The sequence below is a fragment of the Notechis scutatus genome, chromosome 2, assembly GCF_049901735.1.
Source record: "Notechis scutatus isolate UNSWTSFEM ecotype Mainland chromosome 2, rNotScu1.2, whole genome shotgun sequence".
Taxonomy (NCBI): Eukaryota; Metazoa; Chordata; class Lepidosauria; order Squamata; family Elapidae; genus Notechis; species Notechis scutatus.
In genome coordinates, this window is record NC_142010.1 from 3,311,015 (window position 1) to 3,325,910 (window position 14,896).

The following is a 14,896-nucleotide window of genomic DNA, read 5'->3' on the forward strand; positions in this document are numbered from 1 at the left end:
CTTTTGCTGCTTTCCTTGCATGCAGCCAAAAGCAGAAGAAGCAGAAAGAAGCAGCCCGGTGGCCATGTGAGGCATATGGGGCGAGTGGGGCAAGTTCCCCCCCCCCGGCCTTTTCCCCCCTCCCCTCACTACCTCATGTTGTTCACAATGCAAGCGATGCAAGCCTTGTGTTCCCGCGGGCCATGTGGGTGGCACAGCCTTGTGTTCCCGCGCAGCCTGGATTAATTGCTATGGGGAATGCTTTGGGGGTGACATTTCTCTGTAGACCACTAACATTTTCTCATGGACTACCAGTGGTCCCTGGCCTACTGGTTGGTGACCATTGCACTAGTGGGCTGTGACCCACAAGTTGGGGACCCCGGCTTTACTACATAAAAGACAGGTGATCAACTCCCCAAGGACATATTTTTATTGTTTCATATCTGCAGATGCATTGCAAAACCTCTCAGAGGTCAGAATAAGGGAGAATAAGAACTTCCCAGGCTGGCAAAATGGACCCAGTCCAGCCGGCATCTGCCCCCCGCCACTCACCCCTCACTGGGTGTAGAGGCTAGCGGCAAAGACAATGTCCCTCTTGATCATGTTGGAGGCGGCTTCCATCTTCGCGTGCAGCGTCGGCTCCCCCGTCACCCGGGCAGCGTTGCGCATCTCGCGGCAGGTTTCATCCAGGCGCTGAATGCAGCGGACGATAATGCCTTCCTGCACGTCGGTCAGGCGGGCGATCTCGGCAAAGGGCTGAGGGACGGACGGAAAGGAAAAGGAAGATGTTGGAGCTGGTTCTCGGGGCGGAAGCGCACCCTATCGGTTAGAACGGCCACCTCACGCCGGGCGTTCAGTACCGGTCTGATATGAAACTGGGGGACGGGGAGTGTGTGTTGAGAAGAAGGGGAGTGCTTGCGGGGAGTGGTGGAAAGTAAAAGCTACAAAAGTGAAGGTGGCTCTCCGAGATGGCGCTTGAGGTTGCCCTGTGGAGGGGAACTAAATGTTGATCCGACCCACGAAGAAACCCAGTTCGACACCCCTGTTCTACTAGCTCCACACACAGGGGAGCTTTGTCTGTCTTAAGGGTAAGAGAGGGAAAGGTGGTCCCCCGTGGGATGAGAGCATTCAAACTGGGAAGGTATTCGGTGGCGCCTCAACCCCTTACCATGCCACGGGCCCATTCGTAAACCACTTCCACCAGCCCGAATTTGTACTGCTCCACAAAATCCTCGACCGATTCTTGCAGGCCGCACTTGCGTTGCAGGAGGGCGATCTGTTCGGCTACCAAGCGGATGTGCTCTATGCCCTGGAGGAGGAAGAGGGAGAGAAGGTGGGGATTCGTCCAGGAGACGCTAACTCTCATGGCCAACTCGCTGGGCGCTTTTGCTCAACAGCCAGACCCAATGGAAACCGGGAAAGGAGGGAAGAGGGATTATGACTGGAAGGTGAGGGTGGCCGGGAGGGAACTGAGGAATTCATGTGCTCCATCTGGGACCTGGGAGAGTCTCCTCGCCTCAAGGTCGATCAATGAGAGCCTTCTGAGCTGGGTGGACTGTCTCCCAAAACAAAGAGATTGCACTGGATTGGTGGACAAGGGACAGTGGGTAGCCTGGAGACGGTGGGGAAGGGAGATTTTTTAGCTATGCAGTATTTCATGTGAAAACTTCAGAACTGGCTTTGCTTCTACTGTGCCTATATGGATCTGTCATGCCCCTATCGGAATCTGATTCGGAGGAGGAGGTTGAGCAGCTGACAGGGAGTGGGAGTGTGGCTCTCTTGGCTGTGGAAGAAACTGGGGAAGGGCAAAGTCCGGCTGGGCAGAGCAGGGGAGAGGTAGAGCAAGGGAGAGGGAATTCGGAGGAAGATCCAGGCCCACTCCCTCTTCATCCTAGGGCACGCAGGGGGGAAACGGAGAAGGGAGCAATGTGAGTTGCATGGCCTATGGGGGAGGAAAGGCCCTGATTCCCTTCATTCCCTGCAGCTGGGAACACAGTGTTTAAAAAGGGAAATTGTGCACAGCAAACGGTTGAAAGCAAATCGTGAATTATCTGGTACTGTCAAGGCTTATCTGGGTTCCTGGCGTCTTCGCAACTGGGTGTGTTTTGTTGGACTTTCAAGTCTGCAATTCCTTTTCCTGCCCTGTCAAGTTAATTGCTGCAGTGTGGTTTGTATGGACTTTTTATTTACAGTTTGTATGTACTTTGTTTTCGGACTGAATTTCCTCCACTTAAAGACTGTTCCTGGGAGTTTTTTTCTCTAGCCGAAGGTAACCTGGACATTGGGGGCAAAGTTGGAGGTACTATAGGGACTCTTTTTATGTGACTGTATTTGCCTTTGGGCCACACCCCTTTGGGTCATCGCAGATCTATCAGTAAAGTTATTATTTGGTCTTTTAAGGACCCCGTAATCCCTTGCATTGGGGTGGAGTCAGGACAAGTGAATGGAGCTGAATGTTTATTGGCCGGCTGCCCTACCTGTTGCCAATGCGGAGTTATATTCAGCAGATATATTCTCAGTGTGCCCAGAGAGAGAAATTTCTGCCGCTACCTAGGATCGAACTCACAGCCTCCTGATTGTGAGGCGAGAGCTCCACCTCTAAGTCACCGCACCACTCAGTAAAGTTATATTCTTGGTAAAATAATGTGCCCGGAGTTTCTTTTGCCGCATATGCCAATGGGATGGTTGATTAAGCCAGTTCTCATAGTAGCTGCCCACCTGGATCTCACCAGGAGGCCAACAACCCTGAGATGTCGGTGTCGAACGAAGACTGGAGGAGAGGAAGAAGCCTAAATGGCAACTCAAGCCCTCCTCCCTTGTAGTCCCACTTCCCTCCCTTCTCCCACTCCCCACTCACCTTCTGAAGGACAGAGGGCAGCTGGGGCTCCACCTGGGTGCGGACCTGGCACACTGTGCAGCTCAGCAAGGCCACGATCTCCTCAGGCCGCAGGTCGGTCAGGGCGTTGTCCAGGAGCAGCTGCGTCAGGAGTAGCTCGTGGTTGCTGATCTGACGGGCCACGCTCCCCTTGAGCTCCACGGCTCCTCCTTCGTTGATGTAGCCCAGGGAACGCAGGACCTGAAGTGACCAGAAGTGGAGACTGAAAAAAAGCCCAACCAGCTCTACCTCTGGATTGAGGAACAAAAGAGAACACTCTCTCCCTTTGACGATTCCATGAAATTGACAAGAATTCACCACAGGAACATGCTGTAGCAATAGCAATAGCACTTAAGACTGATACGGCAATAGACTTATAGACCGCTTCACAGTGCTTTACAGCCTTCTCTAAGCGGTCATCCTATTGTCCCTCCACCATCTGGGTCCTCATGATTTTACCGACCTTGGAAAGATGGAAGGTTGAGCCGGTCGGAATCGAACTGCCAAACGGCAGGCAGTCGGCAGTTGGCAGAAGTAGCCTGCAGTACTGCATTCTAACCACTGCACCACCAAGGCTCACTTGGAGACTGAGAGCTGTTTGGGGAATTCTAGGAATTGAACTCTACACATCTTCAAGCTGCCGAAGTTGAGAAACACTGCAACTAGTCCCAAACTCCGAAGGTATTAACCAGATTTCTCTAGGCTGCCCCTTGGCCCAGCGCTGCACAAGACACGAGAACTCCCATTTCTTCATTTCTTAATTCCCCAGCCATCTGTTTGATGCAACTGCAGAGAGGCACTCACTTCGACGCGCTGGTGATACTCAGGCAGTAAGAGAAGGGACTGGTCCGACAGCAGGAAGCGCAGCTGGTCTAGTTCGTCCAACACGCGTTGGCGCTCTCGGAAGCGTACAAACTAGAGAGGGAGGGAGGAGATCGGAAAGGTGAGAGAAGGGATGTAAGCCAATCTGAAGCCCTCTTGTGCAGAATGACCACATCCCCAGTGATCATGGTGTGGAGGAAAGTATGCTTTTCAATGCAACCGGAAGAGGCCAGGCTGGGCAAGCCTGTCTGAATATTTGCTAATTTTTTTCTGGAAAAGAGCTTCAACTCTACGTCCGGGCTGCAATCCCTTATTCGAAGGAAACCCAAACAGAGCTGCTGCTTGTCAAAGAACATGACGAATGAAAAGAAGGACTAGGGGAGGCATGATGGCACTGTTCCAATATCTCAGGGGTTGCCACAAAGAAAAGGGAGTGTCCGATCCATGTATCTGCCATTCTTCAATGGAAGAAGAAGCGGGGGAAGTTGGTACAAGTAATCCCTTTTGATGTAACCTGAATATATTAAATCTTATATTGATTCTGTATAACTTGCACATGACATACAACTGGAGGATTGGAGCCAGATGTCTAGAAACCTGTCACCTCTTGAAGAGATAACAAGATGAGAAGGGACCATAAGAATTCCAGCTCTGGAAGATACTCTCTTAAGACACATTCCCAGAGAAGGGGAGGGGGGAATTAACATGTTGGTTCTTTGTTTGACTAAATCCACAAAATAAGGGGAGGGATTCTAACTCTCTTTATCTATTGGTGTATGCCTGGAAACATCTTATACTCTGCTTTGACTAGTGCTGGGATTCACTCCCTTTCAATAAAGGATTCCTTTTGAAATATCTAGCTTTCAGAAGTTCATTCTTTTCGGTTGAAGGGAAAAAGTCCAGTGCTTACAGGGAGTCAAGCTATTCTTCAGAGCACCTGAGGGCAGGACAAGAAGCAATGGGTGGAAACTAATCAAGGAGAGAAGCAACCTTAGAACTAAGGAGAAATTTCCTGAGAGTTAGAACAATTCATCAGTGGAACAACTTGCCTCCAGAAGCTGTGGATGCTCCAACACTGGAAGATTTAAAAAAGATGTTGGATAACCATTTGTCTGAAGTGGTGTTGGGCTTCTTGCCTAGACAGGGGGTTGGACTAGAAGACCTCCAAGGTCCCTTTCCAACTGTTATTCTGACTCCTGTCTCCAAGCTTTGCCTCCGAGAACGCCGAAGCCCCTAGCATAGGAGGGGGAAAGACCTGCTGAATCATAGATTCATGGTTCACGGAAGGAACCTTAAAAGGTCTTGTAATCCAAAGCCCTGGCTAAGCCAGGAGTCCTTATACCATCCCAGACAAATGGTGGTCCAATCTTTTCCTGAAAGAATTCTGCAACTGGCCAACTGTAACTAATCTACAAATTCAAGAAATAAATGAAATAGACAGAGATAGATAGATAGATAGATAGATAGATAGATAGATAGATAGATAGATAGATAGATGGATGGATGGATGGATGGATGGATGGATGGATGGATGGATGGATGGATGGATGGATGGATAGATAGATAGATAGATAGATAGATAGATAGATAGATAGATAGATAGATAGATAGATAGATAGATAGATAGATAGATAGGATAGATAGGATAGATAGATAGATAGATAGATAAGAGAGAGAGAGAGAGATAAATAGGATAGATATAGTTAGATTAGATAGATAGATAGATAGATAGATAGATAGATAGATAGCTAGATAGATAGATAGATGGATAGATAGATAAGAGAGAGAGAGAGAGAGATAAATAGGATAGATATAGTTAGATTAGATAGATAGATAGATAGATAGATAGATAGATAGATAGATAGATAGATAGATAGATAGGATAGATAAGAGAGAGAGAGAGAGAGAGAGAGATAAATAGGATAGATATAGTTAGAGATAGATAGATAGATAGATAGATAGATAGATAGATAGATAGATAGATGATAGATAGATAGATAGATAGATAGGATAGGATAGATAAGATAGATAGATAGATAGATAGATAGATAGATAGATAGATAGATAGATAGATAAGAGAGAGAGAGATAAATAGGATAGATATAGTTAGATATAGATAGATAGATAGATAGATGAGATAGATAAATAGATAGGATAGATAAGAGAGAGAGATAAATAGGATAGATATAGTTAGAGAGATAGATAGATAGATAGATAGATAGATAGATAGATAGATAGATAGATGGATGGATAGAAGGATAGATAGATAGATAGATAGATAGATAGATAGATAGATAGATAGATAGATAGATAGATAGATAGATAGATATAGATAGATGTGATATAGATAAATATAGATGAAAGAGAAGATATAGATTAGATGATTAATAGAAACAGATGATATAGATTAGATAGAGATTAGATAGAGATAGATAGATGATAGATATAAATTAGATCAATAGAGATGATAGAGATGAGATAGACAAAACAGACAGACATAGATAGAGATGAGATGAGATAGATGCATGGATGGATGATAGATAAATATAAATGACAGATATGTGTAGATTTAAAATTGGAATTAATATGAACGAATACATTTGCATTGCTAGGTGTGAGAAGTTAAAATGCTACCTGCCTTTTACCGAATCCTATGCGGTTTTTAATTTATTTCTACACTGCCATTGTTCTCAGCAGAGGCCAGAGAAGTTTACAAGGCAAAACAAACAAACAAACAAACAAATGAAAAAGAAACAAAAACAATACATCCAACCATCCCAACAGGATCAACAGGGCTTGAAAAAGAACCAAAAATGATATTAATTGAAGACAAACAAACCAAAACCAAGAAAGAAGCAAACTTAAAGGCTGGAGTAGCTGCTAACTAATAATTTCTTGGTAAACTGGTGTGATTTCCTGTTTTTGAAAAAAAAAAAAGAAAAGAAATGAGAAGGTGGGGGGATGGGGGAAACACCAGGAGAGAGTTCCAAGGAGGCTGGCAATTGTGCAGAACTCTGGATCACAATCACGCTCCTCGCTCCCGTACCTTCTGAACTGCACCAAGGGGGTGGGACTAGAAGACCTTCAAGGTCCCTTCCAATTCTGTGATTATTCTGAAGACGGTGCTTCCTGCCCTGACCCCTTTCCAAAGCTGCCCACAAAATGCCGGCCCTGAACTGACCTCTATGTGGAAGAGGGGGCTGTGCACACACTGGAACTCTGGCAAACGTTCCTCCAGACTGCGAGCCTGGATCATGCGCTCTACGACTTCCAGATCCTTCAGCTGGAGGTCGTTCACGGGATCCAGGAGCGGGAGGCCTTCCGGAGAGCCCTCCGCTAAACGCAGCAGCTCCTGGGTTGCTGTGGCCGCTGATGGTCCAGGTGGGTCATTCCTGCAGGTGGTGAGAGAGGGAAATAAGGAGGCCACAGAAGGTTTTCCATGAGGGGTGTGGTGGCCTAGAGGTGGAGCTCTCGCCTCACAATCAGGAGGCTGTGAGTTCGATCCTAGGTAGAGGCAGATATTTCTCTCTCTGGGCACCATGGGAATATATCTGCTGAACAAAACTCTGCATTGGTGACAGGAAAGGCATCCGGCCAGAAAACACTCTGCTAACTCCATTCAGTTGCCCAGACTCCATCCAGCAAGGGATTATGTCATTAAAAGATGATGACAGTAGGTTTTTAATGCCTGACCCTTGAAAATCGGTGTCTCCTGTAACTGGGTGCCTTGAATTTTTCTAAAACCTCCCTTGTGTTCCAAGTCACATCAAGTTCGGGATCATGAGTGTGGAATCCACCAAACAGAAAAGCTAGCTAAATTACGGCAAGATCACCAACTTTCATGTAGTTTTATGCTAGTCCTCAATTTATGACTGTAATTGACCCCAGTGCTACAGTTGTAAGTTGGGGTAGTCATTAAGCAGGCCATCACGTGACCGCACCTGATTTTGTGACCTTTTGGGGGGTAGTCATTAAACGAACATCACAGTTGTTAAACGAGTGCCACAGTAATCAAACAATAATGTTTCCCCCAATGGGAGGTTTTTTTTTTGCCAGAAACACACTGGAAATCAGCAAAAAAAAAAAAAAAAAAAAAGCCAAAAATCACAGCTATGTCACTGTGGGACATTGCAAATGGCTGTAAATTTGTGCTAGAGTTGCCAAGCTCCCAACATGCAATTCTGTAACCATGTGTCTGTGTGTGTGTGTGTGTTGTGTTAGTGCGGCCATCAGAAGTTTGAAATCTGTTCATAATTAGCTCTGGGGAGGTTGGTCACAATTTGAACGGTCGCTAAGTGAGGACTACCCGTAACATCTTTTTCAAGAGTTTTGACTCTTTAAAAAAGGTTGTTTGGGCATAATGGGGCCTGCTTTCCTACGTTACGGTGTGAGAGGGACATGTTTAACAAAGAGAGGATCAACTCCAAACATCTGGCAACCAGCTTCAAATAAGAAACTGAGAAAAACTGAGGGAAATTGAGAGAGAGAAAAAAACAATCATGGATGTGTGTCTGTCCAATTGGTTTCGTAGCACTTTTTTAAAAAATTTTTTTCCAAGAACTGAGCTCCAGGTTGCCGGAATAAAAAAATGGAGGAATGCCAGTCCTTCTCACGTAAACGCCATTTCCCAGGCACGTTTATTTATTCATTTGATGGATAAAAAAGCAGATTACCCAGATCAATAAGGAAACTTCAATCCAAAAGACATCACTCTGGAGGAAAAACAAAACTGGTCACGTTGCCAATTTCAAAAACCGATACAAAAATTTATGCCACCAGATAAAGACCGAATGCATCAATTATCACATTAAACAAGAGGAAAACCTTCTAAGCACCAATTCCACCGTGCTTTTTACAATTTTGTAAACAACAAACTAAAAGACTCAAGGTCCATCCCTCCCTTGTTAGGACCTGATGGTAAAGACTGTAACAACGACACCATTAAAGCCAACATCTTTAACACATTCTTCGGCTCAGTATTTGTAAACAGCAATGGATCATGCCCAGTATTTCCTAGCCGTACCACAGATAACAATAATGATCTAATACATATCGATTTCACAGAAGACAATGTTGAAAAATCACTACGCAATCTAAAACCATCTCTATCTATTGACCGGATGGAATATGTGCCTACTTCTTAAGAAAGCTATCCACTGCCATAGCCAAACCTCTAAGCATAATCTTTGAAAAATCTTTCAGGACCAGCTCCTTGCCTAACCTATGGTCACAAGCCACAGTCATCCCCATCTTCAAAAGGGAGACCCAAGCCTAGTTGAAAATTACAGGCCAATCTCCTTATGCTGCATCACCTGTAAAGTCATGGAATCAATTATTAACCAATCCATCATCCTCCACTTAGAGACAAATAACCTACTCTCCAATAAACAATTTGGTTTCAGAAAAAACTATCCTGTAATCTACAACTCTTACACTGCAAAAACATATGGACAACACAACTCGACCAGGGCAAAGCAATAGACGCAATCTACATAGACTTCTGTAAAGCCTTTGATTCAGTGGTACACGATAAACTACTCCTAAAAATAAAATCCTATGGTATCTCTGGACAACTGAATAACTGGATAGAAGCATTCCTGTCAAACAGACAACAAATGGTCAAAATCGGGCGTCCTATCAAATCCAGTACCTGTCAATAGTGGTGTCCCCAAGGCAGTGTTCTAGGACCAACTCTCTTCATACTCTACATAAAGCGACCTCTGTGATCATATTAAGAGCAATTGCGTTCTCTTCGCTGATGACGTAAAGCTGTTCAATACCACAGACAATACTGCTACCCTACAAAAAGATCTTGACTATGTATCAGAATGGTCAAACAAATGGCAACTTCAAATCTCAACAAATAAATGCTCTGTCTTACATATTGGCAAAAAAAATCAGAAAATAAAATACAAGCTGAATAATCAAGAACTTGTTGATGACCCAAGCTCTGTAAAGGACCTTGGAATACTCACCTCTAATGATCTAAGTGCTAGAGCCCACTGCAACTATATAGCCAAAGAGGCATTAAGAGTTGTTAACCTAATCCTACGTAGCTTTTTCTCTGGTAATATCACACTACTAACCAGAGCATACAAAACATTTGCTAGACCAATGCTCGAATACAGTTCATCAGTCTGGAACCCACATTACGTATCTGATATTAGCACAATTGAGAAAGTCCAGAAATATTTCACAAGAAGAGTTCTCCACTCCTCTACTGTTGTAGAATACCTTATGCCACCAGACTTGAAATTCTAGAACTAGAAAACCTTGAATTACGCCGTCTTCGGTCTGATTTAAGCATGGTATATAAAATCATACATTGCAATGTCCTACCTGTCAGTGAATACTTCAGCTTCAACCATAACAACACAAGAGCACACAATAGATACAAACTCAAAGTAAACCGCACCAAACTTGATTGCAGGAAATACGACTTCAGCAATAGAGTGGTCAATGTCTGGAATACTCTACCTGACTCTGTGGTTTCTTCCCCAAACCCCAAAAACTTTAACCTTAGACTGTCTACTATTGACCTCACCCCTTTCCTAAGAGGTCTGTAGGGGGCATGCATAAAAGCGCACCAACGTGCCTACCGTCCGTGTCCTATTGTTTCTCTTATTCTTTTATTTTTCATATATGTACCCATTTCATGTATTCACAACTATGTATACTCTTATACTTATTATCTTGTAAACAATTGGCAAATCAAATAAATAAATAAATAAATAAATAAAAGTCACCCATCTCAAACAAATCATTCTGTTAAATTTAGCAGGTGGCATCGGAAGCAGGGCCCTCTTGCCGGATCGGAAGGGATGAGTAGAAAACAGCAAAATTTCGCATCTCAGCTCACCTGAACCTGGGCATTTGTCGTTTCTTGAAATCCTCCAGGATACGCTCGGCGTTAACACGGAGGGTTTTCGTTGTGATGCCCAGAATATCTGCGGGGCCCAGTTTCTTTATGGTGTGTCCACAGGGGCCTGTGAGGGAGAGGAGAAAAGAGTCTGGGGTGTCAGAGCTGCTGCCATCTTTCGATCCACTCTGCGCTTCGCTACAGGTTGGTCTGCCAGACGTTATGAGGGGGAGGGAGCTGAGAGAGGTAGAGGGGAAAGAGGGGGAACCTGAGAGAAAGATTTGGGGGAAAAGGAAAGCTGTCAGGGCTCCAACAAATCTAGCTCCATTCAAATCAGAAGTCTCTAGCCGCATCTTTCAAAGTAAAAAAAAATAAAAAATTATTAGAAGTGGCCAAGTTGGCGTTAGCTGGGTGCAGCCTACACTAAAATACATCATTCATTTCCCCTTGACCCTGGTCTGCCCCCCACCTCCTGGATGTATATTCTCCAATGGGACACATCCATAGCCAAGAGTCATCAATAATATATTACTACTCTCCAGCAATATTCTTGCGCGTCGACAGCTTTGGGCTGCCAAGGCAATTATCTGAGGCATTTGAGGAATGCACTGCTTTCCCCCACTCCCTTTCCGCTGGCAGCTAAAAGGCCAAAGGAGTATTTTTTTTAGTTGACAAAAGTGATAAGTCGTACAATCCCGAGATGACTGAAGGCCGTGGTCCTGGGAATGGAAGGCAGCGCCTATCCACCTCATGAACCTCAGAGGGGACAGTTACCAAAATTTTTCTTCCCTGAATGTTGATTGAATAATGGGGTGATAACAGGAGGGTGGGCCAGGGAATGGAAAGTTAACTAGGGCAATTTTCATGCTCTGAACACCAAATCTCAAAAAAAAAAAAGACCCTACAGGAAGCTCCTCCATAACACGACAACACAGAGGACAATCAACGAAGCAATGTTGTCATTCCACACGTTGCAGGAATATTGAGAAAAGCTCAGGAGAATCTTCAGCCAACACAACATACATGCACACTTCAAACCCAAGAATACACTAAGGCAAAAGCTTGTCCACCCCAAGAATGAAACACTGAGACGCAAACTGAATGACGTGGTATATTGCAGTACAATGCAGTGAGCCATGGGCAGCTCTGTACATTGGGGAAACAAAACCACCACTTCATAAACGCAGGGCACAACATAGAAGAACAAACCCATTAGGACTAGATTCAGCAGCCCATCCGCATTTAAAAGGCAAAGACCACATTTGGGATAGAGAGAACCGCTGGCTTGAAAGAGGGGTCAAAGAGGCCATCTATGTCAAAATTGAACAGCCCCCTCTTCAACAGAGGGGGGAGGGATATGACGTCATCTATTTCCAGTCTATAACACAGTCCTCTCAACAGTTCCAAAAAGGATCCACACTCATTTGCCCAGATTTACACAGATAAACATCCATGTGACTCTCTAAAAGAATGCAAATGACCCAGCTGTCTGCAAGGAGTTTATAAATCCTTCCATTCTCCACTATCCTGTCAGAACTGAAGAATATTGAACCCAACATTTCTGTTGTTCAGTGAGACATTGGTTAAGTGATTTTTGCCCCATTTTTATAACTTTCCTTGCCACAGTGGTTAAGTGAATCACTGCCTGGTTGTTCTGTGAATCTGGTTTCCCGGTTGAATTTGCTTATCAGAAGGTCACAAAAGGGGATTGATTCCCATGATCCTGGGGCACCGAAAAAGGTCATAACTGTGAACCAGTTGCCTAGCATCTGAATTTTTTCTCACGTTGATCATGAGGATGCTGCAAAAGTTGTAACTGTCAGGATTCCGGCAGTTACTCCCATTTAAATCATGAGTCTCGAGCCAAACTTCCAAAACTTCAAAAGGATTTATTGGGAGTTAACATGTCTGGCACTGCCTGGGTGTAGCCGACTCTGGGACACATCATTCATTATCACCCTTGACCCTGGTTTCCCCACCCACCCACCCCTTGCATGTATCGTAATTCATATTCTCCAATGGGACACATCCATAGCCAAGAGTCATCCATCATGCTCTCCAGTTAGAATTTTGCGTGTCTGAAACTTCAATTGCCTAGAAACTATCTATGAAAACATTTATGGAATGCACTTTCGGTTTGCCACACTGCTCCCCCCCTCCCTTTCTGTTGGCAACTCTAAAAAGACCATAGAAATATTTTATCAGTTGACAGTTACTATGAAGAAGGATCATAAGTCACATTTTTCAGTGTAACTATGAATAGTCACTAAGCGGACTACTTTATGTCAAGAACTACCTGTATTTCAGAGGCACAATTACGCTTGTGTGTTAGCTTACTGAGGGTCATATCGTGTTTCCCTGCTCGATGAATTCTGCCCCACCCTCCTCAACCTCCTGCCCCCAAATGACTCCTGTCCTGAGTTCTCCATCACTTTACCTTCAGGAAGGAAGAGCTTTGTGTGGAGAAGATCCTCGGGTAGAGGCACCTCAGCAGATGGAGGAGGATTCGACTCCTGGCCTTCAGTCAAGTCCCGCTCCATGGAGTTCTTCTCACACATCACTAAAGTGCTGAAGACCCGATTGGCTGCGTCTGAAGAAACCTGGAGGAGGGAAAGGGGTCGAGATCTTTTGTTTCAAAATGGCACCCGAGAGCCACCAGGCCCAACTTTCACACCAGGCAGAACTACGTCCCCGTCTTCTACCTTCGGACCCAATTCTGGGAGAAAAATCGCCTCACAAGATATGCCAAGGTTACAAGACCTGCGAGTTACAAGACCTTCTTGTCAAAGGAGATGCTGCCTGAGAACTGTGGATTGTTTAGTAGGGCCTCATCCGATTTATATCGCCGTCAACTCTGGCTATCTCAAAAGATAATGGATGGATGGATGGATGAATTAAGGTGTCAACTATCCAGTTGGCGAATCCAGAAAAAGGAACTCCTGGGGCATTCTTTTACCAAGAGTATAAAACTTTACTCGATAAACCACACTGATACAGAAGAAGCAAAACCAGCTCTGGGTTTCCCGTGCAAAAAGCAAGCACAGTTACCATATTTTTCAGAGTATAAGACACACTTTTTCCATACCCCAAAGCGGGTGGAAATGTCTGTGCATCTTATATAGTGAATGTTGCCGAAGCTCTGTCCATCTGCTGGCCCCCATCCTTTGGCCTCTGCCTCCCAGCAATCTGCCTCCTTGCAGCAGCAAACAGCCTGTTTCACCTTCAGCACAAACAGCTGATGGTTGGTTGGATCGACAATCAGCTGTTTTAGGCTGCAGGGATTGCCATAGCCTACGGCTACCTCCACACACCCCATTTTCAGCCTCCACATCCTGGCGTGAATTGGAACGGGCAGAAAACGGGGTGCACGGAGGCCAAAAATGTGGCATGCAGAGGCCAAAAAACAGCTGCTTGTGCCAAATCAGGCTGTGCTGAAGCTGACCAGGCTGTTGGCTGTTTGCTGCAAGAAGGCAATTCGCTGGGAGACAGAGGCAGATTTTTTTTTTCTTGCTTTCCTCCCCCCAAAGCTAGGTGCGTATTATACTTCAGAGCGTCTTATACTCCGAAAAATACAGTAATCCCCCCTCCTTTTCCCTGCGGGCTACCCACAGTCTGTAACGTCCACCAATCACTCCTGTACGTTTTGTTACGGGAAACAGCCAACCAAGCCATGACATCTCCTCAGGGTGTCCTTGAGATGCCAGCAATGTCTCACAGAAGCCAATGGATGCTTGAATACCACTCTCCCACGCTGGTATTCCATCCATCCCGCTCCCTATTATTGTCAAGCTGTGAGTGAAGGTAAAATATAGATGTGAATCAATCTTGACAGAAAGGAAGGAAGGAAGGAAGGAAGGAAGGAAGGAAGGAAGGAAGGAAGGAAGGAAGGAAGGAAGGAAGGAAGGAAGGAAGGAAGGAAGGAAGGAATACTGAACAGTCTGGCCTGATTAGCATTTGAATGAGAGGCTTGAGAATCCTAGAGCTATAGGCTAGTTGGGATAATAAAACAACAAAAGATGGGACTTCGCTTCTTTGCTATGCCCGGTTTCCGGCATGCTACAGTCCACCGAGTGGGGACTCCTGATCTAAATTAGGGGTGTCAAACTGGCAGCTCGTGGCCTGGATGTGTCATGCGCAGGCCACGCCCACCCCAGCTCTGCGAAGGAAAATGTTGCGATATGTCACGTGACATCAACGTGACGCGGCGAGTTTGACGCCTGCCATCTAGATGGACAAGAGCCAAACTTCGACTCAAGTTGTTGCCTTTATCATGTCACGAATCCTGTACAAGTAAGTCCTGGTTTAGTGACCACAATTGGGACCGGCATTCAGTCACTGAGGGAAACTGACTGTGTTTAGCC

At 45.2% G+C, this 14,896-nt stretch overlaps 1 protein-coding gene across 1 annotated transcript in view; it reads right to left on the minus strand.

Moving 5' to 3' along the window:
- Positions 1 to 391: 391 nt before the first annotated feature.
- SKIC2 (SKI2 subunit of superkiller complex) overlaps positions 392 to 14,896 on the minus strand; it is a 56,252-nt gene continuing 41,747 nt past the window's right edge. Inside the window, exons 23-29 of the mRNA XM_026686902.2 lie at positions 12,973 to 13,135; positions 10,536 to 10,662; positions 6,858 to 7,068; positions 3,659 to 3,769; positions 2,837 to 3,055; positions 1,148 to 1,288; positions 392 to 735 (exon numbers count right to left, since the gene is read on the minus strand). Coding sequence (XP_026542687.2) covers positions 535 to 735; positions 1,148 to 1,288; positions 2,837 to 3,055; positions 3,659 to 3,769; positions 6,858 to 7,068; positions 10,536 to 10,662; positions 12,973 to 13,135 — 1,173 coding nt within the window. The 3' untranslated portion in view covers positions 392 to 534. The remainder of the gene's footprint in view (positions 736 to 1,147; positions 1,289 to 2,836; positions 3,056 to 3,658; positions 3,770 to 6,857; positions 7,069 to 10,535; positions 10,663 to 12,972; positions 13,136 to 14,896) is intronic.